Source organism: Simochromis diagramma, unplaced genomic scaffold, assembly GCF_900408965.1.
Source record: "Simochromis diagramma unplaced genomic scaffold, fSimDia1.1 OVJJ01000131.1, whole genome shotgun sequence".
In the NCBI taxonomy this organism is placed as follows: Eukaryota; Metazoa; Chordata; class Actinopteri; order Cichliformes; family Cichlidae; genus Simochromis; species Simochromis diagramma.
Genome location: NW_024387200.1, coordinates 2,535,044 through 2,561,663, shown reverse-complemented (window position 1 = coordinate 2,561,663; position 26,620 = coordinate 2,535,044). Strand labels below are relative to the sequence as shown.

Here is a 26,620-nt window from a genome sequence, read left to right as displayed (position 1 = left end):
GCAATAACACCTATGCAAAGTGGGTGGAAAAAGAGACAGATGCAAATTGGAAATTTATTCAAGTAAGCTGAAAACAAAAGGGGTCACTGATGTGTGTCATGTCGAAAAACAATCAAAAGAGACAAAGAGATATAATTGAAAAACAAGCGGGATGGCACACTAATTAAACAAAGTAATGACAGGAATATAAGCGAATGTGTGGGATTAGATATTAATTACTAATGTGGACACTGACAACAATGGGTACTCAGCACTGACCAGTACTGATACCTACTTGCAGTTTTTACATTTCAGTCCAAACAACATTCCCTTTCCACATACTATGCATGTCTGGGACATCCAGTATTTCGTGGAAAACCTACAAGCCAAAAGAAGAGAAAGTGAGATTCCGAAAAAGGGCATCGATTTTTCACTTGTTGCACATCTATATGACATGAAGGAGCTGAGGATTACAATGAGAGGAACACGGGTTCTGACCTTTTGCCTTTCATAACGTTCTCTCATTCTGACAGAAGGCTTTTGGCAAACATATCTCATTCCCTGCCTAACCTTTCTGCAAGGATAATAGATGCCTGAAGAAGCTACTCCTCTGAAAGTGTTTACCTTCCTAATCTCCCTCACCTCCTGATTTAATTTGTGGCCATTTCATTTTCATCTTCCACTGACACTGTGCGAACGAATAGGCTGTATGGTTTTTACATCAATATAACAATCAGTTTGAGTAACGGGGGTTCACAGGCCTGTGTCGCTGCTGAGAATTCCAACACAGTCTCTTCTAAAATAAACAAATCCACAATGTACTTTGGTACCAACAACCAATTCCCTTCACACACTAAGTGGTCTGAGCACATATGTGACTATTGGCTGATGCAATGCCAGCAGTGTGGCTGGCTAATGGCAGGTGACTAATGTAGTCTGACAGAATCAAAATCTCTTTATTATGCCAATCTTTTTCATCAACTGAAAGGCACAACTTACTCCAACCAACTCCACCTGACTGATTTCTTTAGTAGGCTGTCAACTATGAGTGATAATATGAAATTAAGAGCCGATTCTGCTTAAAAAAAATTATCTTTCAGCACAGGAGAGGCTCTAAAGTGGTGGGTTATTCACTACTTTCCTAAATACATTTATCATAACATGCCAACAATATGATCAAGGGCACACTTCTGAAAACTGCAAACTGACATCAAGGAGGCTGCTGGATGGAATAATGGTATTTCTTAAAACCATTAATCACCTTAATCTTCAAATAACAGCTATATACATTACATTTGTGCTCAGTTTGGCTCCGTATAAAGATGCTTAGAGCTCCTCTTTCCACCTCACAGACTTTCAACAGGAAAAACACCCACGATCTCGAGGTTGCTAAAATCCTCCAACTAATACTGTAGCTATTGTTTTACTTTTTAGATCATAAGCACCCTGCTTGGAGTCAAGCAGGGTGAGAGTGAGAAAGAAAACTGAGTAAGTTACACAAGAAGCCCTTTTTAATTGGACTGCCATTCTATCACAGATGTGAGCATATGCACAGAAGGAACCTCATCCACACTCACCCACATATTTTCCTTTAGGCCTACCTGTGTTTTATTGAGTTTCCCAGATCTCTTCGGGGAATCTGTGGGGACCAGCGAGGCACTGAGAGAGTGTCTGGAGATAGAGTGGAAAGGAGAGGGCAGAGGCATGGTTTTTACTTTTTTAAGTCTGTCAGTATGTCTTTCAGAATTGACTAAATGTCTGGTATTGTGTATCACATTTAGCATGTATGGCATTTCAAGGAATAGACTGTTTTTGTAGCAACAAACTGATATTTTGGTGTCAGCTTTAATTAGCTGTAGAGAGTCAGGTTTAACGAAATGCTGTCCTTGTTATCAAGATAGAGTAGGTAGGTAGGTAGTAGAGGCAGAGGGAAAAAATCAATAGAGTATAGCGTCATGATATTTTGCATGGCAATATCTTATCGATATACTGACACAAAAAAATCCATATCTTATTATATAAATTGCAAATACAATTTGTTAGTACAAATGCTACAGAATGCTACTCTTGGCTGCTCCCTTATTCACAAGGGGTTATCACAGCAGGTAGTGATGCATGTTTGATTTAACAGAGTTTTACAATGGATGCTCTTAATGACACAATCCCAAATAAATTTGTGTCTCTTCCTGGGGGGCGTTCGCTTGTTAGGATAAATATAGTATTTAAACCACTACACCATAGATTAATAAAATCAATTAAAGTCCACCGGATGGCACTGTTAACTTTTTTCTATTAAGGTTAGCAGAGGTGACAATGTGCCGGATGAAGTTGGTAAAACAATATTATAGATTGGAGAAAGCCAAGGAAGCACCATCCATGCTTTAACAGGGACGAGACAAAGACGATGGATATGACACATCGCATTTACAAAGTCAAATCTCCCACACCACCATCATATGATAACAATAGCCAAGGACACCAAAGCAAACTTTAAATCAGCTCAAGAAATATGCAGTGAGTATTAAATGAAAACTAGTTTCTACAAAACCTCCTTAGTCTAATAAGGATCTCACTTTTTCCATAAAAAAGGAAAACCTTATTGTATCAGTGGATAATTAGCGGGAAAACCTGGATTCAAAGCAGAAGAACAGCTGTGTAAATAAATGATAATCTGATTGTTCTACCAGTTTTCCAGACAATTTAAAAACAGGCAGAATGCTGATGGGGCACCATCTTTGTGTATGGGTGTAACAACAACTGATTTCCAAATACCTGTGTCTCTCAGATCCTTCATCATTATTGTGCCTATACCAAAAAACATCACTAACTCTGGAATGTTGCAATAATTTAATAGTTTTGAGAACCTCTAATCCTGAAAAATACCCAAATTTAAAGTCTGTTTGATCTGAGCGCATACTGATGTCACTGACTGAAAATCCCTGAACAATCGTGGCTACTGAAATAGAGGTTAATAGACTGCATTACTTTTACCAAACTATGTATTAAGTTTCCATTTATTTGAATTTTGAAGGGTTTTTTTTCTTGACAATATCATCCTGTCATTTTATTTAACTGATCCCAATTTTACTTTGAGTTGCCTTCTCCTTTTTTTTTTTAAATTAAAGAAATCGGGCTTTTCCTTGCAACTCCTTTCTCTCTCCTGTAGCTGTTGTAACCAGCCACATTTATTGCAGCACTGGCGCTATTTTCATTAATCCAGGTCTCATATAAACATAGGAAGTCCAAATAGGGGCTGGGGATGATAAACTCCCCCACTTTTACACTTTATGCTAGTTATATTCAGATTCTTCCTGAAAGATCCTGCGGCTTAGCTTTAGAGCCGCAAATAACTTTGGAAAAATTTTTCTACTAGCAGTATTAACAATCCATGGTTTACTGATGCCTGGAGCTGGCTTTGAATCTTGACTTCTGAAACCAGAAAAAGTTGAACAATGATGTTTTAACATCATCTTCAAATTCACTGGAGTTTGCAATTGGCATTTGAACACTGTTTGACACCGTGCTGACCTCCTTATTTTTGAGTGGCTGCTTTTCACTGGAAATTCTTCATCCTCAAAGGCCACCTCCAGTCCTGCCACAGAGTTAATCAAGTCAACACCACACAGGTGAGCCAGGTTATACGCCGGCCGCTCCATTTGTGCTCCCTCTTCTCCAATAGCTTATTCTTAAGCGGTCCAGGATATGGATAGATATCCCCAGGGAATAGCAAGCAGATTGTAATGATCAGCACATTGCTCTGATGCACTTTGTGTTATATTTTAGCATATTACTTTTTCCCGTTGTTTATGGAAAACAAAGGTTTGTGGCCAAGGCATGCTCTCCATATCCAACACTCTTAGCTCCTTTTAATTGATGGTCGACTGTACTAAGTATATAACAGCTGTAACCACATGAAAAAGTATTACCGCAAACTTGAAATTGTTGTAATAGATTAAAACATACTGATGATTAAAAATAAACCAGTAGAATCACAACCAGAACTGATCCCCCTGTAACAATCTTAACATCTGTGCTGCACTGTGCTGAGATTTTTAACTGTCTTGAACGTTTTCCATGTGTGAATAATCTCTTGTAGAGGGGTGGACTTCAAATTGCTTGGTTTTATAATCCTTCTCAGACTGAGAAGCAGCAATAATTGCTTCATTGATCAGAAACCATTGCTGATACAGTTCCTCCTTAGCTTCACAGGCATCTGAATGCTCCTCGACATCCTCCAGCAGTGCCTCCACATGTCTGCATTCAGTGAAATTAGACTAGACTAATGCAAACACTTTAGTTTGTCAGTCACATGAATAGGTATAAATAATAAGTATTGTATGAAACGAGCGAGACTACACAATGTAATACATAATAAAAAACTTCTCTCTAATGCCCGTTGCAACCTTTTGGGATGAAAAAAGAATAAGCTGAATCAGTACCACCTGTTTGAATTGTTTGCTGTAGATATCCCTTGATAACCAAGCTACTTTAGTGTTATCTGTAATCTATTATAAAGAATTCTGGCTTAAAAAAGATTTTTACCACGAAAACCTTTCACATGGTCCATTAGTGCTTTCAGTAACTGAGCAGCCCGATTCATTCATAAGCCACCTCTTAATACCAGGTGAAAACAGCATCCAACACTGAATTGCCTGTGAAGGCGGCTGGATGTGGTAGATATGCATTGAGATGATATCAGACTCTAAAGACGTGCTGGCTGCAATAATTCAGTAAGAAAAGAGCAATGCTGAAAAATGCTGACATAGTCAAGGGTCATGGTGGAAAAACCCATAATAAAAGCTCATTTTTGTGTGTTATTTCAATTTCTGCAGAAACTGCACTACCACAAGTCCACAAGTAATTTTCAGTTACACTTTTACCAAAAAAATAAAGAGGAAAACATATCAAAAAAGCCATTATAACACTTACATATTTCTCAGAAGAGTATTTTTTTTTTATTAAAGATGTTATGTATGTTATGATAGGAATGCTAGCTAGAGCAGTCTAAAGCAGACAATAAGGAGCAGGCTGCAGATAGAAGGATGCATTTCTAATAATTATTTCTAATTTTCAATATTATTTTCACACTTGGCTCTAATAATTCAGCAATTATAAACAGAAATCTGTCATAATGTGTCACAAATGTACATGTCCCACATTGGGAGAATAAATTTGTTTCATGAAAACACCACAACTGTATATATGCAGTATTTTGAGATTGTCAGTATACACCAAAACACACTCCCATCTTTCATAATGATTAAATAATATTTTACACAAATGTAAAATACATATATTTTTCAAAGAGTCTTTATACATGTATTCATGATTACTCTCTTTCCTGTGCAATACAGAAGACAGTTAAATCAAATAGGCTGAATGGAAGGAAATAAGCTCGGTTGGTTGCAGTATAATTTTTAACTCATATGTATACTACTAAAAATAATCAAGTTTTCATCTTTTACACCCCAAAATTAAATATTTGTAACAACATGATGGGAAAAGAGTAATTGTTTCGTCAATCTGACAGGCGTACACCAAATCCCAAAAATATATGTCCTTTTTTACATAAGCCACTGATTTTCTATTCTAAAATCTTAGGCTGCCTATAAAATATATATTTAGATACAATGTTTCCTAATAGTATCATGATATTTCCCATTAGTCCTGTTATGACGCCTCCAGCTGAGCATTGTTTTTGTTTCCATCTTGGTATTGTAAAACCAAAGCAATATATTGCTTTGACACACACTCAGTGCTTAGTCAATGAGAATACCCTAGATAATCCACCTTTTTTGACTCTAAAAACAACCACAATTCATGAAAGTTTTATTTAAAATGACTCCCAGAAACTTTTGCACAACTGCAAATGCTTGTGCCACCAGAGCACGATGAATGCGAGTTTCAAAGCACTTCCATCTTTTATACAATTTATAGTTTCAATGCTCAACTTTTTATGCTCAACTGACTACCAGAATACACATAGTATTTATAGTTTCATAAAGATTTGGGTATCTACTATATAGCTAAGTTCATCCAGTCTTGCTAATAACACTTGCTAGCATTAGCGGATAACATAGCCCTACACCATCTCAGTCAAATACGGTCACTTTTGGCTTAAATAAAACCAACGTGGTGGTAATCAAATTTCTAACATTAAGGCATCCACATGCAGTTTTACAAAACTCTGTCCTTACCCATTCAAATCTAGTAAGGGTTTAAACATATTGGCATAAGCCTGATACCCAAGTCATTGGCATTGAAGCAAATTAAAGTAAAAAGAAGAAGAAAGTTTTATATTATGTTATTTTTTATAATGATTTATATTTACTAAATTACTAGGTTTTCTTTAAGTACATTAACAATTTTCTTAGATTTTTGTTACTCGAACAAGGCGTTTATCACACAAGTTTCTAAATGGCCTAATGTACTTTTAGTAACACTTTTTCAGCACGAGCGACTGGTGTTTGAAGTTTTAATAACTGCAAGTAAGAAAGATAAGGAATCTTATTTTTTTCATCTGTTGAAAGGCACAGTCAGTTCTATTAATTCATTACAAGGCAGCAAGTAATCAGCAGCTGTCGACAGTGCTAATGTCATGGCCCTGGTGCCTTGAGCATTTCCTGGTTCCTGAAACACCCTTCCTCCACTCCTCCTCCACTCTCTCCAGGGGCTTGGTATCTTCTCTCCACACTCCGATGCATTGCTCAATTACACTCAATCAACCTGATAACTCAATATAAAGGGAACTGACATCATCTGCTTCTTGTCCCCTTTGTTGGCAACTGGCAGATGATTGGGCTTGTCAGTGGTGGGGCCAGAGAGGTTTGTGTGTGGTTTTAACAGCGATGATTTTCTTTAACAAAAAATCTTCTATGATCCTGGGACTCTGACAAGAGCAGGTAATGAGCATTTATGTCAAGAGAACACAATGAAGGCAGTCAAGTAAAAGCATAAGCTTAAGACATGACAGAATATTCTGTTTCGAATATGCTTTGCCCTCGACGAGCTGGTGCAGTTGGCTTGTGTCTACTAATGTTATAATTTTTCAGTTTCACATTTGATTGTGATAAAATTAGGTATATATTAGATACAGATTAACTACATTAGCTTGAAATCCACAGGAACTGTCTCATGATAACAGCCCCCCCTTTTACTGTTCAGAAGCTGATCATTTTAAAGGCAGATGCCCTGTTGGTGCTGCTTCAAATTCAACAAAATCTTTAATTACACAAAAATCAGTGGAAAAGCTTGACTCTTATATTCATTTTTGTTTATTAATGTTAAGAAATACATGGAATAAACATGACATGAGCCTCAGCAATGAACTACAGGTGGTTGGGTACACACCTTCATCTCTTTAACAAGGTAAACAGCTTTACTGACCCCTGCTGCTGGGTGGAATCGACAGGTGGCATGTGCAGCATGAGGTCGTCGTGTGGCTGCTATCACTTGTCTGGCTTCTTTCATACGACAATATGAGGTTGCTTGACTGTACTGTTATATATCAAATATATCAGCTGCTCTTGTATTGCTCCATAAGGACTTGCTATACCATTAAGTGTACTAACTTGCACCATGCCTGAGAACCATTATCTGCAACACTACTCCCCTGCTGCAGTTACAATGTCCTAATGATCCAGGTCGTAATAACCTAAAGTTTGTTTCAGCATTACAGTTTTTGTCCGGGTCTAATGTCACAACTAAACACGCATTTGTTACACTTAGAAGTAGTCGTGCTATCTCACTACGAATGAAGGTGAAATAAATGCAGTGGAGTTTTAAAGACTCACACACAAACAGAACACTTGATCAGTAAACAGAAAATTAAACTAATTAAAAACTGAAATTGAGCATCTGCGGAGGTGCCACCATATCGGTTTAACAGTCCGGGGAGGAACAACAAAGTTGAAGCAATTTGACAGGGGTAAAAGAGCACATGTCTGCGTACGTGGTCACACATGGGTGACATCTAGTCACCTGCCGAAACTATCAAAACTTTGAAAAATCCAAAACCATCATAGAAATATAAACTAGGGTCCATTCTTTCTAAGTGTTTGCTTGTGTGTGCTTGTGTGTGTGACAGATGAGCCTCCAGGAGCTGACAAACCCCAAGGCGCCAGACAACAGTGTCCTCCTCCATCTTCTCTTATTGGCCTCAGCCTAATTAAGCTGAGGCCTTCCGTCCCCCTCCTCCACTTGCTTGTCATATGACACGCGTCAGGCCATGGGGTTGAGCGTGTGTGTGTGTGTGTGAGAGAGAGAGTGGATGTGTATGTGTGTGTCTATTTTTATGAAAGTTAAAAAGAAAAATCTAACTACACAGAGTCGCAGGGATACGCGTTTCTCTTTGTCCGTGGGTTAAACAGATGGGGCGGGTGTGTGCATGTGTGCAGAGATAAAGAGACTGCTCAAGTCTAGGAGCCTACTTACAGCCAAATATAGTTTATTTGACGTTAGACTGAGATGCCTCTCTACCTGATTGACTGAACGCTAAACACTATTCTCCATAGAGAAGAAATTTGTACTGCGGGTAGAGGAGAGAAAAGTGAAGCGAGCGACAATTGAAAAACACAGAACACAAACAACATGAAAAAAAAAAATCAGACACAAATTCTAATCATTCTCATTGTCAATGCTATTACCAAATCATCTCACCCACACCTACTCTCATCATTTTCAGAATTATCAAGGTCGAAGAGCTCAATGGACAGATTGCAGCACTTTGGCAGTTTGGATAAAAGCTTCAATCAAATGGTTGAATGCAATCAACGGCACACATAACTGGCACAGTACAATCAAGAGATAATCAATAGCTTACGTCTGGAATACCAAACAAATACAGCAGAAAACACCATTAGAGCAGACAGTTTCTATGAGAATGTGAAGCATGTTTAACAAGATAAGGGTCTGACATGAGGGTATACATACAACGGACTGGGCAGAGCAGCAGAAAAAGTCAACGGGACTGTAAAACTGTGTGGGTGTTTGCTGCATAATGTGCTGCATTATTGTACATGAGTGTTATAGGAGTGACATGTTGCACACTCCATCTTATTATTCTTATTGTTCCCCAAAAATTACACAGTTGAACAAAGTATTGTATTTGTTTGTGGAATAGCACAAGACATAAATGAAGGAAGGGGTGATATTTTTTTTTTCCTTTTCTATTCCCATGTGACAAAAAAAAAAAAAAAAAAACGAGGAACAGGAGAAAAGCAAGGTTGCACAGTTGCTATGACAACAGCAACACGCCGATCTGGCTTTTTTTTTCTTTGCAAAAAAAACCCATACATATACATATATATATATGAGTGTGTGTGTTAACATCTTTGATAAACAAGAACACATAGATACATAACTGCAAATAGCATATATGCACATGCACAAAAGCTGTGATACACTGACAATAGCAATCACAGCGCTGGAAAAACAGCAATTATCTTGAATGAAACAAGTATCTCAACACTGCCTTATAGATGGTGGGAGTCTTTTAAGATTGCCGGTTTAAGCATGCCAGTGAGGCAGAGGGAGGAGGGATGGGAGAACAGATGATGCCTGGAGGTCTTATGGCTCGGTAAAGACTTCCTCAGTTGGAGAACTCGAGCTTCTTGGAGCATGCAGACAAGCAACCCAACCAACAGGCACAGCATGTTTTAGTAGTGAGGCAAATCTTAGCCAACAAAAGGCTTTCAGGTTCCACCTTATGTCCCTATGCACACATGTTAAGGCCCATTGCTTTTGGAAAACACTGACAGCAACAGCTATTTATTGGAGTAAATACAAAAATTTGCTGAGCAAAGTGAGCCCTTATGCCCCCCCACGTGCCACTCCATCTTATATAAAACTGAATAAACAAAGTAAATTAGGGGAATGCTTCTGTGGTGCACATATCACTCTGTAACTTAGGATAACTTTAGAGGCTTTTGTCAATTTCTCAAAATCTGTTGTTTTTGTTACATTATCCTGCTGGCTAGTTGTCTATTAAACCATTTTGTTTAGATTAGCTGAGCAGTCAGTGGGATCTTTTGTACACACAGTGTTAAGAAAGACTCCTCTGGCTTGTGGCATTTCTTTCTAACACCTTTGAGCTAATATAAAGCAAGGATCAGTCTGACACTAACTAACCAGTGTTTATGGACCCATCTTCAGAGTTTCAGGGTAAGACCTCGATGAGAAAGTTTTAAGCCAGATTGAAAGTAAATTAGGTCCTGCTAACAAACTTTTACAGTCTGGAAAGCAGTTTTCTTACTTAGTAGTCTGATGGTACAGGACAAGACAATTAAATGAAAAGTTATTACATAGTTTTAAACAACAAACAAACAAATAACAACAAACAGTAGGGGAGCATTGATTGAGAGGCCAAAAACAGATACACATCCACACTTACAGCAAATTTTAGAATTGCCAGTTAACCTTGCATGTCTGCAGACTGTCAAAGAGAACATACACATGCAAAGGGGAAAAATTGCAGTCAGGGAAACAAATATGTATTAGGGCAAAGGGCAGTGCACTACTCTACCTTCTTTCAATGCTGTATTTATTTTTTTTATTAAAATATTCTGATTTTGTGGTTTTGATCAAGAATAAGAACAATTGTTATAAAAATGTGGTTTAGTAAGTTTTACTAGCCACAAAGCAACAAAGTGATGACTCTCCAAGCCTGAGCCATCATGTCAACATCTGTCTTTTCGGTTTCATGTACTAATGGCTGTGTATCTTTCCTAGAATACTGAACTGAGACCGACTAAACCGTTCTTCTTAGATAGCCAGTTTTCCTCACGCTGTTTTAATTTCAGTGGTTATTTAGAGCCCTTATCTATTTGCCAATTCTCAAAGGGACCTCCATTGTGGTACCACATTTGGTTGCTAGGAGATCTGTGACGCAACACGCAACTGCAAAGCATCTATGCAAGGTTAGGCAGAGTGGGTGACGTCACTGGCAAACATGTAGAATTAAAAAGAGTGAGTTGTGTACCAAGCACATGAACATTTAAGCCATTTATATCCACAAGCACACACTCTCAGACTCCCACACTCTCCATCCCTCCCTCTCTCGTTCCATCTTACTCACGCACAAATACACACATCAGTTTTGCAGCAGGCGTGTGTTTTGGTCCGTTGCCAGCGCTTGTACTGGATCTCCAAGTGGACACAAGGCATCATCACAAGCTAGGGAGTCTATCTAAGCCAACTGTGTGAACTCAAAACAGCCTGAGGCACTAGAGGTGAGCTGCCCATACAAAAATGTCCCTCTGTGGCTATCATAACTTTTCAGATTGGACAAACAATGACTTATCATACCACCTGGAGCAAGAACGAGAGCTCAAGAAAACGAACTCTCACTGGCATAGCCATTCTAATGTTTATTGCGTGTAGGTGTTTGGTTATATGTGGTGTACGTGTCAAAACGTCAGTAAATAGTTTCACTTTTTAGAAGCAAGAATTTTCCCCTTTTTTTTCTTGTTTCTCTGTTTTTTTGAAGGGACATCGGTGGATAATGAAGTTGCAGAAACCTGGGCACAAATGTTTGCTTGGCAAGAGCCACTTGCTTTTCAGTAATTAGACATAATTTCGAACAGGATAAACTAGTTCATCATCAAATCATTATAGAGAGCAATTTACCTCACCGGATAATGAAAAGAACCCATCACAATACAACTTCAAATGAAAAATAAAGCAGACTTTTATCTTTTTTTTTTTCCCCATCAGGAAAACTTTCTGCAACAAGATAAAAAAAAATAAAGTTCTTTAAACCAGCAATCACACTTACACTGTGTTCTCCGGGTCCAAAGAAGCAACATTACACTTTCACAGCTGTTTGTTATGTTGGCAGTTCAGCTATCCTGGCGATAATGTGAGGTTAAAGGAGTTTATGCGCTAATAGAGCTTTTTCACAGCAGACATTTTGGCATACCATAGCATGAAAAGCACAGCTGTGATTAATACTATAAATGATGAGTGCATTCCATTTAGGTGAGCCAATTCCAGAGTCCTAATAATGACCATGTTGGCATTGCTTTCTGACTCAGTTACTAAAACCCGACTGCTTTAAAAAAAAAAACATTTCACCTGCCATATTCATGCTCTGATGAGTCAAAATAGCTCCTCTTAGAGTACTGTGCAGTATCAAGCCATCCCTCATTTCTTTATGTTTTACATAAATATAAATACAGTATATAAGGCAAAAACAGTTTGCACAATTATAAAAAGCTTGAATGTCATTATTTAATTCTTCAACAAAGCCTGAACTCTCTTAGGTAAGCCGGTTTGTAATTTCTTTAAGTCGTCTTCGGGACTAGTTCTCCAGGCTTCTACAAAGCTATTCTTTGCATGTTGGCTGCCTTTTGTTCTGTTCTCTGTCAAGGTGATCCCACATTGCTTCAGTGTTGATGTCCAGGCTGTGAGGAGGCCAGTCCATGACTGATAGTGTTCCATTGTGTGTTTGTCTGACTAGGTATGCTATTACTGTATTGGCAGTCTGTTTGGGATCCTTGTCATGCTTAAAAAAAATGAAGCCGCTGCCAATCAGATGCTTTCCAGATGTTATTGCATGGCAGGAGAAAATATGATGGTACTTTTCTGTGTTTATAATCCCATAAACTTTGATGAGATCTCAGCACCGCTGGCTGAAATTCAGGCACAAACCATTACAGAGCCTCAACCGATGGTGGTAGACTCACACTATTATACTCCCTCCTTGCTAGATTTTTGCCTTTTTTTTTTTATTATGTGACTTTTAGATACTGTATATTTGCTCTAGATCATTTTTTAGGCCTCTTACTTCTTCTTTATCCTCCACTTAGTCAGTTTCCAAAAGTGTTTTAACCTCCTAAGACCCGAACTCTTCCACAGCATGCATTTTAAATCTCTCTTTGATATTTGGGCTGATTGGGGCCCGGTGAGTGTAAAAACAAAGAATTACCAGATTTTTTTTTTACCTGATTTTTGTTTCTAAGAAAAATGAAAGCCACATATGAGGATATTCATTTAAAATTTTGATAGAACAGTAGCAGTATAATGTCCTCGTAAGTGGATATCAGGCCCTTGTAGAGCAAAATCCAGTATTTTGGTCTAAATAACCCAAAATGTGATGTCCACATATGTGGACACCAGGTCCTAGGCGGTTAAGGACATACCACATGCTATACTGAGATGCCACGATTTTTTCTAATAGTTCTTTGGGAATCAACTTTTTTGTGCAAAAATACTGTGTTATCTTTGGCATTTTTCCGAGATTCAACTGAAGAAACTGGAGCATATTATGTGTTTATTATGTGCTTTTGTGGCAGGCTGCTAGGAAACAAAAACAAATCCTAAAATTAAGTTCAAACACATTTCTCTAAAAATGCACACGTACAAGGACCACACTAAAAATAAATGAAAAAGCTGCCAATGTCTGAAGAAAAAGTCCTTCAGAAGAACTATTGCTCAAGGCCTCCTAAAAATGAGAAGGAAAGTCCAGCACCTAGGAAGCAAAATATAAAGAAATTAGGTCTGACTGAAGATTTTTGCACAGTTCTGCATGCGATACACCAACGTGTACATGTAAGCTAAATCAATTTTATCGCATTTAGGACAGTCATTTAATTTCCCAGCCAAGTGTGGATTTACCATGTGCAGTGCATTTGAAGTGCATAGCATGATGGTATTATTTTTACTGGGGCTTTTTAACTCAAATAGCTCCATTAAAAACTCAGCTTACAAATATCCTCCCTTAGATGTGATGCATCAATTGGAATCATCCAGTAGGAATGGTAGAAATGTCAAAATGCAAGCGACAGATGATTAATAGATATAATATGATAGAATAATAGACTTATTATTTCAAATTGAATAAAGATCAACACATACAATAACCAGTAGCTGCAGATTAAATGAGAAGCTATCTGCAGCTTGTCTCCAGAACCTAACAATGTGCCAAGGAGTGCCTGAGCCGAAATACACCACTGTAATGGAATTATATTTGTAATCATAACCAGCTTCTCAAGGTGGAAAGCCAAACAAACTGCTGACGTCTCAGCTTCAACTGGGCACTGACTCATCCCTGGCAGACAGCGTTTGGTCCTGGTTACCTCAGCCAGTCTCGTAGCTCCTCCGCATGTTTTGATTCAAACGACTTGCAAGATAAGTAATAACACTGCTGGCTGGAGGGCCCTGACGTATGAGATGGCTGTGATACCATAAACCCAAACATAGACACGGGATGGATGTTTAGCCTGGCTGACCTGGCAGTCGCATACTTGCCCAAATGCTCACACAAGCGTTCACACACACAAACAGATTGCTGAACTACTATTCCTCTGGGCAACTTTGTAAATATTTGTTTTTTCTCTGCTCTGTTATTTATAATGAAACACAATGAGCAAATAGTGATCTGATGATTCACGCTGTCTTTTTTCGTTAAGCACAATTTTGCCATGCCGGTCATTGTGTCAGCTATTGTGTAAAATTTTGTTTGTTATTTTATCAAACAAGTACATTTTTCCACCTGGTTATCAATATGATAAAATAGATTAAGCAGATTTTGTAAAAGCTTACAGTTAATTTAACACAGATAGACGTACTCCCTTTTTTTCTTTTGCAGTCAGTGCTCGAGTTGTAAATAAATAAATAAAGTTCCACATAAAAACAGAACTTGGATGTTGCCCTTCAGCATTTAGTGTAATTGACACCGGCACAAACAGTCTTTCTAACAGTCAGCTGTACTGAGGAAAACTGCAAAGCATGCCTCAAGGAAATAGCTCACATTAAAGTGAGAAATCACAGGTGATATTTCAGAGCGAGCAAGCTCAATGACTCCTCCCAAAGAGCCTTAAGGGTGTATGAAGCTGTACGACTCCTTCAAACTTGTCCACAGTAGAGCGCTTATTTTGGATTGCGGGTATAAAGGCAGGTTTCCAAACCAAGCTGTGATACCCACCGTGTCTAATAATGCTTTCTAGTACAACAGGATAAAAAAAGGCAATGTGTACTTCCTCCAACTCCAAAACTCTTTATCTACGTAAGAAGTTTATTTGTGCTATAGCCTAGAGCAGACCGTGTTAACTTGGACGATGCAGTTTGGTGGTTTTTCAGTTCGCACTCCCACGACACATACGGGAGGGGACATATAGAAGTATTTTCAATGAGAATAAAACAGTAAATCCATTCTCTGATCGATTTGTGTTGTGTTTTTACGAACCGTGCTCACCTTACAGAAGCCACCACTTCTTATTTGGTCAAGCTTAAAGCTCACGTTGCAAGTTCTGATTTGCACAGTGTGAAAAAAGATACTTTTATTGTGGGTATTCACAGTCGTTTACAGCATGCTCACTTTAATGTTCTCCAGCTGCATAAAAGGATGTGCTGTGAGAGCAGATCTGTTGCTCAGGTAGCATGATGAGTTGACTGGAATCATCATCAGGACAAACCTACTCTTCAACATGGTGAGATAATTACTTATTTACTTAGAAAGAAACACTGCATCTTTTATATATTGTCTGTAGGTATAAGCCAGCATCTCTGGCTTAAAATATCTGTAAATAACTCACAATGGAGGCACCAGTTTTTCCATCTCTTATTAAGCTAATGGAAAAACAAATCTGAATTAGAAATAATTGTAAAACATACTTATTAATATTTTATTAATAATTTTCTATCAGAAATCAAGTATGAACCTCCTTAAACCAGAGATTTTTACAAGCTTCGTCCTTTTTATGTTATTAAATAACTGATAGCATTTGAGACTATGCCATTAAATTCACATATATCAATTTCCCCTTTCACCTCCTTTTTTTCTTTTTCTAAATGTGTGATTATTCCATGTCATGCCTCAACCAACAAGTATGCACAGCTTTGTCCCTTATACCAGTTAGTGAAGTTTTGCATGGATTCCGAACACTGAGTGTTATCCATTCATCACCCGTTTCATTGACAAGACTTCCATTACTTTGTTTCCCTGCATTTCCCCCATCCCCATCTCCTCCTCAATCTAATGGCTTCCGCAGAATGTCTTAATGTATCAGCCAATAAGGCTGCCAGTGTGCAGCAACACACAACCTCCGGTCATTATTGTCACGACCTGATTGTCTATTTATTGCATTTACCAGCAGAGCTGTACTTAAGCATTTTTTAACAAAAATAATTACTTTCAGCAGTTAAGTAAGAGCAGTTAAAGCAAGTGGTTTCTGCAGGTGGCAAGGCATAGTGACAAAAAACTGATGAACCAACTGAGACTTGACCCAACTAAAAGCAGAGCAACATCCCAGGAATGAAACATTGCCAGAGAACTAAATAATCAGAGTAGCAGTAGAGTAGATTATGAAAGGGATACGTTCAAAGTATTAAGAAAAATGTAATTTCATTTAAAAAAATCAGTGTGCGATATTTAAAAAAAAGATGTTCACTTACTTGCAGAGGGTGTTTCGGCATGAACAGGTGGTGTAGAAGGGATGAAAGAGGGGAAGAAGAAGGATCGCAGAGATCGTTCAGTGTGGAGGGGTGAGCGCTGTGTGGGCAGGTTCTCACAGCTGCCCACACTGCTGTGGATCTTAAGGTTCAAGGGCTTGGTCTTCTTCTTGGCTCTGGTGGACAACAGACAAGAGAAAAATATAAAATTGAGACATTAGAGGTGAGTGCAGCAAAACTAAACAAGAAACCAACATGTTCAAATGATATTTACTATAATTAAACAGTCTGGACTATTTGTTTTTGCAAAAACGCACAACTTCAAAGCTGGACAGGAAGGCTGCACAGTTTTTGGGGTATAGCTATTCCTGTAGTCACAACCAAGGTACAAACACTGCAGTCACCATCATATAGAAGAGAAAACAGAATTCTACACCAGAATAGTTCACATATGGAGAACATAATACAGTTTAGTGGCAAGAAATATTGCATATTAAGTAAGGGAAATGAAAATGTACCTATCAGTCACCATCATTATTATTCTCACACCTATATATAATGTACACCCTACACCTGAACGTAACAAGAATGCAGGTGGACAAGTACAAATAAGGCATATATATTAGTTTACGTTGCATATTGTGTATTATGCATTAGAGTAATATCAATAATGTACTTATAACACCGAATAACAAACACTTAGAACTTCACTGTATGTTCATTGTACTCCAGAATTTGGAGAATATTTTTTCTCCGCATCACAAATCTGCTAACTTAACAGAACTCGGTGCAAAGTACCAAATATATGTATTTTCTGCACAATCACATAAACAAACAAAGAGGTGCGACGACATCTTGAGCCACAGCAAGTATGGTGTACCGAAATGCCAGATCAGCATCATTAAGGGCTCTAGTATTAATGATAAAGTCAGGAAAGCTGGGAGTCATTTTCATAGCATGATAGCACAGCCATCGCTGTCATGCTAGAAGAAAACACACTGCTGTCGGGGTCAGAAAAGCAAGTAGGATCGAGGAACAGAAGATTAAACAAGACACTAATAAGAAAAAGAAAAACAGCTTTTTTTACTGCGATTTTATTCCAAAGTTTGGCGCCGACTCAACCATTTGTGGATGTTGGAAAACCCTATGGTACTGCTTTTTAAAGTTGCACACCTCCATATGGACACTTGCCACGTAAGTATGTAAGTGTGTTCAAACTCATGTGAAGTATCTTCATGCAATGCAATAAAAGTTACCATCTTGGCTATAGAAGAAGGGGTGGGATGAGCCGATAAATATAGGTTACAGACAGAAACCTGTAAGGTGCTTGAAAGACATCCTTTTTTAATTGACTAGTATTGAGTATCAAGTCAAAGTGAAAATCACCAAAATTTTCCCATGATCACTTCTGTTTGCCAGCCTGCTTCCACTGTGGAAGCTTGTCATTTCAGAGCTGAGGTCTGAATAATTAAGCTTGTAGAGCAATTTGTCTTTGTCAGCTGTCAATATGATTTTTTTCTAACAAAACTTTTGTGTATTTCAATAAGGTATTCCTTGTAAGTACACAATTCCCTGAAATATGAAAGACAGACAGCTGTGAACTGAGTAAACTAAGAGACAAGCTACACAGTTTGGGCTAATTACAAGAAAAGTGTGTAATTTAACTATAAATATCTCAAGTGACTTGCAGAACAGACTGTTCTAGCTACTGGTATATCTGGGTTTTAAAGTGGAGCCACTGGAAAGTCTGGAGCCATTGCTCATATTAAAGCATGGTTCACGGTTAACCTGCACTAGAACTTCAAACGATCACATTAGCCTCTTATCTAATGTACTCAGTCAGGCTGATAAAATGAACCATTATTCCTACAGGATCCTAAATACACTAACTTATGTTATTATTGCAGCTCAGGAGAACACGAGGTGACTTTGTGGGGATAATTGGAAATAAAAGTCGTCCTTCATTAGAGAAAATAATCCACAGACTGTTAATTACTTCCCTGTAAATTAGAAATGCAAACATTCGCTGTGATAGACATTATCGGCCATATTTTCTCATTTTAATTTCTCTACTTTTTTTGATGTGAGGCTAAATTTACTCAGGCTATGGAAAAGATTTTGCCCGTTTTGCAAGAATATACTGTACTGTGCAAATGTCTTTACATTTTTGTTCAGTGAGCCAGGAATTCTTGTACTTTCTCCAAATGGTATTGAGCAATAGTTGTCCAGGCTTTGTGAAAGTCTTTCATAGTTTTTCTTTGGGCACTGGCTACTTTTTCCACCCAAACTCTTAGACAAGTCTGTTTACCTGACCATTTTTAGAGAAACGTGTTTGGAGTTTATTTAGTTTGCTTGTTTGTCAATGCTGACCTATGAATCATTCATGTGTCATAACAGAACAGACAACTTAACAGAAAACCAATTTTATATTGTATATTTGTCACAGAAATAGCAGAAATTTGACCCGAAGATAAACTCAAAATACACATTTTAATGATGGTAGAAAAGTCTTTTTAAAAGTACAAAGTGCATGAAGCAAAACAACAAAGAAAATCCAACTCCAAATGGCAGGCAGTCACGAGGGAAGCATTCAGACAAAGACCAAAAGACTAGAGCAAGTCTATAAACACACACTTGAACAGACTGAGGGCTAATCGGAGGAATGAGACACAGCAGGGGAAATGAAGCACAGGTGAAACTAATTAAGCCAATGACAGGAAATAAAATTAAATGCAAGACCCAGAAGATACATGATTACCAAAACAATACAGGAAAATAATAACTGGAAGACTGGACACAGGAGAACTTGACACAGTAGGAAAAGGGGGGAGGGGGGGATCCAAAAACCCTGACAAAAGAACCGAGAGGTAAATCAGGCCCTTTAAGCTTCTGATCTTTCTGAGTTAGCTTTGATATTTTGATACTTCCAAACCATCAACATTTCTGTTAGACCTCATTCTTAAAAGACTGCTCAAAGAAGTCCTACTATTAATAATTCTTTGATCTTAGGTATGATCAAACCATATGTCTTTGAGGTGGTGGTAATTAAACCATTACTTAGAAACCATCACTTGACCCAACTGTCTTAGCCAATTATTGACCAATCATCACATTTTTTTAATTTCTGAAAGAGTAGTAGTAAAACAGCTAACGAGTCATCTTCATACGAATGTTTTATTTCCATCATCACATCATAGAAACAGTAAATATAAAGCAAAATGAAGAATTTTGCACAGCACTGTAATGTACTTTCAATATTTGGGATTACTATACAGCAGCTTTAGAATTTCTTGGTCTACTTTATTTGTTTAGTCATATTATATAAAAAAGTCATTATACTACATATTCCATTTACCTTAATATAACAGCTGCCTTTAGGCAACTGCTGTGATTCCATGCTATATAAATGAAACTGAACTTAATTTAAGTGAACTGAAATGCAAATGTTTGTTACTGAATTAGTCAAATTTCTTCATAGTTCATCTCATATTATGAAAGAACGAGAACTTTTCACTTTCATATGAACAACCTCATTGGTGTACAGTAAAGCAAGCCATATGTTAATGCCAGGTACCTGCTAACATAAGAAGGCAGAGTAACACCCCCACCCCCTGGTACCCCACTGTGCCCCCTCCAAAAGGAGTGCACAATGTCCCCTCGTTGCTAATTTTGGAGTAATAATTACTGCTCCAGTTTCAATTACTCTTTTTTCCTATTTTTTTCCCCCCAATCTGTCATTTAAATATTGTCTAGTAGACATTCTTATATTTGTAGGTGGATCAAAAAAAAAAAATAGCAGAAAATTAGAAAAAGACAAAAATGATTCTGAAAATGCCAACACTGGCATGTAGGTGTGTTTGGGAAACCACTCTTATTATAATTAAAGCCAGCAGAAGCAGAGACATCTTTGGTGCTACTATTCTTTTAAGTACTGAGTCTAACTAGTGAGAGTTTTTTCATATTTTTAATAAGCACCATTAAAAGAATGCCATATTAGCTATTAGCAGTTCCTGACTGCAAAGTACCCACTGCTGTACAAACAACAATCCCTGGATTACTTTAACAATGTGACAAGTGCCAGGCAGGTTCAACAAAGACTTTTTTTCCCTAAAATTCTTAAGCCGATTTATCGGTCACAATGAAGTTTGGAGATAATGATATCCAAAGGAAGAGGAAATAACACCAAATGGCATGAATATGAGATTTATGTTTGTGTGTCAGGGCTTAAGAACTGCATCGGCAGTGGGTTAAAGACTGCACCAGTCCTTCTCTATGTAGATGTAATTTACTTTAATTTGCTGCCAATACTCTTAAGCCCCTTGATGCTATGTACCACAGTTCTCTTCAATGTATCACTGAGGACAGTTTCAGCACCCTTCATTGTATTCTCCATGCAACAAGAACTGTCTTTTTTTAATTTACTAGGCTATTTTAAATAAACTGTCATGTTATTCATCATCCACCTTGTATGGGTTGCAGAATATACAAAAATGCATTATCTTTAATGGCCAATTTATTACAAAAAAACAAGGGAAACTGCAGTCTGCTGTTATGCATCTCATAGGATGAAGTGTTAGTTTAAAAACGTATTACTCCAGGGTAATTTCAGCTTCTGTTGGTTGATGTTTTATATAATAAATGTCCCTGCTTTTTGTAACTGTTTTTACTCTAGTATCCATCCATTCATTCATCCAAAGAACAAGGGAAATATGTGATTCTTTATATCCTCAAGTAATGTTAATCCTGTTTTAGAACTGCAGAACTTGAGCTGACGTAAATGAAACAGTCATGTAAAAATAAACAACTAATCTCCATCCATATAAATCCCTGCAGAAACATAAATAACCACACTGTAACCGGACATATCCTCAGGAATTTTACTTTAGCGACATTGGATTCACAATTGTAAAAAATTTGATGTAAGACTGAGATTTAGGATTTTAAGTGACACCGAGACTGAAGTTGCAGACTGATGAGCAAACGCAACCAACAAAAACAAAACAAAAGAGTTGCACTTGCACATAGAAGACAATGAATTTTAAGTGTCCAAACAAACACAGACCACAAGGAGACAGGTGAGAAAAGGAGACATGAGGAGAGTCTATCTGTGAAAAACTGACTTGTAAAAGTAGTAAAATGAATGCTGAGTTCTGACTTATCATGGAAAGTGTTAAATCCCACAGGAATATTTCCTCCCATGTCAGTCTCCCACTCCCTACACTGAGTCATGCAATTAGACCTGTAAACCAGCCCGGCACTTCACTCCCATCTCCTGCAATAAGGAAGCAGCCTGCAGGTTATCACTTCTTCGTCACAGAGCTTTTGTCAGCTATTCCGATTAGCCCACTTTATGCAATTTGAATCTAAATTAAACCATTCATCTCCCTGCATGCATGCCTTTATCCTCTCCCCGAAGATGTAGATGTTCAGTGAGGGAAAAGTGAAAATGAATGTGAGGAGTAGGGAGAGGATTCCCAATTTTCATTTTGAAAACGTTTGTCAGTGAAGGCAGGCGGGCGAGAAGGAGGGGGAGGAATTTAACTCTACGGTGGTTAATGCATCTATTCAGACGCCTCACATATGAAAAGTTCAAGAAAGGAGAAACTTAAAGAAAGAATACACAAAACAGAGAAGAAGGAGGAGGTGGGTTACTTGTCAACTGTCAAGAGAAATCAGCCACAGTGTGAATAGTTGAGATGTCTTTTGATCTTCTCGACAATTGTACATAGTGACGCATAACTCACAGATGGAAATCACTGCGTGTTTGTGTCACATTTCAGGTAGCATTTCTGAGTCTCTTAATCCTCCTAGATGCGCCGTACTGACAAAACAGGAACGCCAAAGCTTTTTTTTTCCCAAGTACCATTCAGTCAATTCGCCTAAAATATTGTAGTGAATAAGTTATCGTCTGTGTCATGTTTATTACCTGCTAATTTCTTATTCACACACTTTTTTCCAGTTACATCCTGTTATTATCCATCCCTGGGATCATTAAAAGGTCATTTGCATGTGTTTTGAAGTGAGTGAACGCGCAATCGTAAGCTTCCCTAACATATTAATAAAGACATCACAAATTATGATACTGAAATTGTACGCAATGGGGTTTTTTTTGCTTATACTATGCATGGAATGGACTTTGTCATCATATCTATAAAGGGAGTTAAAGTAATCAAGTAACATTTGGAGTACACAGAGTAAAAAAGAAAGTAAATTCATCAGTACAACATATCCAACATGTACTTTGGCCATACTTTAACTTTTTGTTTTTATGAAATTCACTTTAAATTTCCCTGATTGCTTACACGTTTTAGAAATGTGATTTGCTCTTCATAATATGAAAGCTATGGGAAAAAATAATCTGACATTCATGCACACGCATTCATCCACCCACACCCTCCACAGTCCCTTTCCCCACACTTGCAGAGATGCTAATTACAGTGACACCTTTAAGCAAAAGTTCCATTTGATCAAGGACAGAGGTGAGAGCAGGAGAGCAGTGATCCATCAAATGGCACGTTTCCTTTATATTCTGACATATCAAGAGGGCTTTAAAAATGCAGAATATTGCAGAGCTATCTGCCTAACTAGCTAGCAGTTGTTCACTATACAAATTATATATCTAAGTGATGCTGTGATCCTGCAATTCATTTGAGCTCTATCTAATTAACACTTGTGTCCATCTAGAGGGGTAATTTACTTGCAGGGTTCCGTCTGCATACCTACACTTTATTCATCAGAAATATGCAAGGGAGCTCTGCCGAGACTCATACGACACCCTGTTGCTTTTTATGCAAATGGAGCTGTGGAATAATATCTGTGGCAACCACTGCTCTTTGCTGCTTTAATAAAGTTGGTGGAAAATGAAATAAAGGTGGCTAGAATAATGATTGCAACAGAGAATTACTGTGAGCCCTTAGAGTCATCCTAAGAAGGCTGTATTGTTTTCAGACGTCTGCAGAGTCAGGCTTGTGTGGAATAAAAGCAGGCAGTCTGGCATGATATTTTTTAAAAGAAATGTTGCAAAGCCAATGTCCAAACTTAGCAGAACAAAGATTTACAGTTATTATACAACAAAGTGTGACGTAGGAAACATTCTATTATAATAATGCATTTTGAAAACAGTAAAGACTTAAATTCGTGTGATTAAACACCACGTACACGAAGGATTTAAATGATCTCAACACCAAAAGACATAAAGTGATGCACAAATTTCAGTTACACTTTAAAGTATGCATGTTACTTATTTTGTATATTAGGGATTTATTTGATTTTAGAGTATAAGTACAGGGGAAACAAAGCAGCCTTCGTGATATTCAACACAGACTTTGTTTTGCTTTTTCGAAAGGGAGGAGGTAGGATTTCACATCAACAAGAGTTCACAAAGTTTAAGCTGTGCGAATGTAACAAACAGCTAAAAATAACTGAGATAATGAAAAAAAAATCAAGCGGTGAAATGATCAGATGGGTGGTAAATAATATCCCCAGGTTAGCTAAACTTATGTGGAAGAGAAAACAAAAGTGAACTGCATTACTACATTATTATCCAAACTCTTGCACTGTTATTGAACATACCCTGTGTGCATACCCAAAAAGTTTTACTACAACAGTTCCAAGAGAACCGTGTTCAATTTTAATAACCCAAAATCAATGCTAGTGAGAACAAGTGGACATGTTCTTAATATACAATTAGAAAAGAACAACACTAAATGATAATTGTTTTCCAAATTCACAATATTGGTTGGTTATTAAAGCAGAAGCTGGACGTAAGACACTAATGTTACAGTAATTTAAAGTAATTTAAAGAAAACTCTCCTTAAGAACAATCTCAGCTTCAAATGTGAGGTGGCAAAACCTTCTCTCAAAGATGATCAACAACTGTGCTACCACTATTGAAGAAATCTCTAGACACTCGTGTGGTCTCATTTCAGACATTATTATTAAACTTAACAAATGTTAAGACAAGTCTTTCAAGGACAAAAAGAAGCTATGAGTGTGTTTGTGTGTGTGCACGGATGCGTGTAGTTGTGCATGACCACAAATTATGTTCTAGTTACCTGATAATATCTGTTGAAATGGTTGGTTGATGATAGCGCACAAGTGTTTGAAATCCCTCTCTTGTTATGTCCACATTAACTGCCAGCATCTCCTGCTAAGATATGGGAGGGGGTGTCATTTCACTGTCAAAGGCCAGGGAAAGCACAGTGCTCTCAGGACAGAAAGGTCATGTGTGTGGTCTGGGTTGGAACGTGAACATGAAGCTGAAGAGACAGCAAGACACCCAAGGCGAAAAAGGCGGAAAGAAACAAGGGGTCGTAAAAAGAGCAAGCCCGTGTGAAGGACAGAAAATGAGCAGGAGGAAGAGAGAATTCAGGAGCCAGTTGCCAAATGACAAGAGAGAAAAGCTGACAGGAAGGTGGACCGTGAGATTGTCTTCTCAGCAGCTCATCAGGAATGCATTTTGGTACACAATGACAGAGCAGATATTTTCTGGTTAAAATGTGCTATTTCTGCATGTGGTAGTATCACGAGAGCATGATATTAAATGTTGCTTATTTTTCCTTATACAAGCTTATCTGCTGCCATACCAGTTAAACAAAAGTTTGTCTGCATTAATAATCTAACATCTCTGTAAGCATAACAGGTGGTCATGGCATGATGCCTCTTTCTTCTTTCTGCTGGTTCTTTTAGGGATCACCACAGTGGATCATTTGTCTCCATCTCACCCTATTCATGCATCTTCCTCAGTCACACCAACCCTCCTTCACTACATCCATAAATCTTCTCTGTGGTCCACCTCATTTCCTCCAGCGTGGTAGCTTCATATTCAGCATCCATTGATGAATATATGAACTATCCTTCCTCTACACATGTCCAGACTATATCAGCCTTGCCTCTCTAAGTTTGCCTCCAGACTGTTGTCCATATAGTTGTTTCAAAGTAGCTCGCTGTTCCTTTTTCTAAGCTAGGGGCAGGATATTTTCCCTAAACCTGGCATCTTTCATTCCATTTAATTTCTGCAATCTTCAAGTGGTTTCTATCCCTTTCTTTTAACATTACTAGTACTCTATAACATCCATTTTTCAAGGCCAAGTCTTAGCAGTGTCATCCTGTCTCTATAACAATAGAAAAAAGCCTCTCGATCTTACTGTAACACTCATTGTTGCTCTTTGTAGGATGCACTAAAATACAGTTCCAACTAATGGCACAGAAGACCAAGTATAAAAATACAGGAAGGAGAAGAAGAGACAAAGAACATAGGTGATCACAGTGGACAAAGTTTTTCAATAAGATGAAACTGAGAGACTTTCAGTTTTCTAGTTGTGAAGTTTTTTTTTTTTTCTCAAAACAGCTACGTGGCAATAGTACGTGATGTACAAATTATTTAAATCTTCAATTTAGCATTACTTTTTCAACCATCGCTTGTCTGACACCTGGAAATAATTTGCTGCTTCAAGAGACATTTTGTGGTTCTACAAAAGAGCCTATATTGAACAGATAGAACAGCTCAGAATGACAAAAACCAAACAGTAATTCTCATGTGCTGAAAGTTTCATGATTCAATTCTAATTAAATATTCCTGGCGCTCAACTTTTGGATGTTTTCCACTAATGGCCTGGATTCAAAAACTGTCCTCCTGTCTTTTGTACATCCAAATTCTCTCTAAGTGTGTCTCATTTGCCACCAAATTGTTTGGGATAAATAGAAATGAAATGCAACTTTATTCTCTGGAGCTGTAGGATGTAAACAGGTGTACAAGCTGTCCTCAAAAAGTAATCACAGTTTTATATTGCTGGAATATTTCCTGTCTGATTTGCAAGCACGTCTTTGATTTGCACACAACAGAAATTACAACACTTTCTGTGTATCCTGCATTTTCACAACTCAAAGAAACTGCAATCTTATGTAATTAGAATTGTTCATGGCACTGTTGTAGTATGTCATATTTCCCTGAGGTAATATATTTAAAAAGAACTGCATACATGTCTATTAGCCATTATGCAGATGACAATCAGCTATAATTATCTATGCAGCCGGATGAAACAAATGACTTGTTTGAACTTAAAGCCTTAAAACCCTTAAGTTGGATTTGGCTATGAAAACCTCAGAAACAAATTGACTAGACCTACAGGAATCTTTGAGTAATTTTAGTGTACACTAATATCATTAAAATCACACATTCTCCTCATGCAGGTGAAAGCCTGCCTTCTTTCACCTAGTCTAGTTTTAAAAACTCTAAGGTGATGGTAATAAA

General features: G+C 37.7%; 1 protein-coding gene and 1 long non-coding RNA gene across 4 annotated transcripts in view; both read right to left on the bottom strand.

Moving 5' to 3' along the window:
* Window positions 1–26,620, bottom strand: part of ksr2 (kinase suppressor of ras 2) — a 115,148-nt gene that overhangs the window by 39,887 nt on the left and 48,641 nt on the right. For all 3 annotated transcript variants that reach the window (XM_040050631.1, XM_040050630.1, XM_040050632.1), the window contains 3 exons: window positions 16,372–16,544; window positions 1,581–1,650; window positions 275–358 (listed from right to left, as the gene is read on the bottom strand). In XM_040050631.1, coding sequence (XP_039906565.1) covers window positions 275–358; window positions 1,581–1,650; window positions 16,372–16,544 — 327 coding nt within the window. The remainder of the gene's footprint in view (window positions 1–274; window positions 359–1,580; window positions 1,651–16,371; window positions 16,545–26,620) is intronic.
* Window positions 16,556–26,385, bottom strand: LOC120745629. The gene is made up of 3 exons (XR_005698677.1): window positions 26,376–26,385; window positions 24,190–24,192; window positions 16,556–19,396 (listed from the first exon to the last, which is right to left on the bottom strand). It is a non-coding gene; the product is annotated as an uncharacterized LOC120745629 (long non-coding RNA).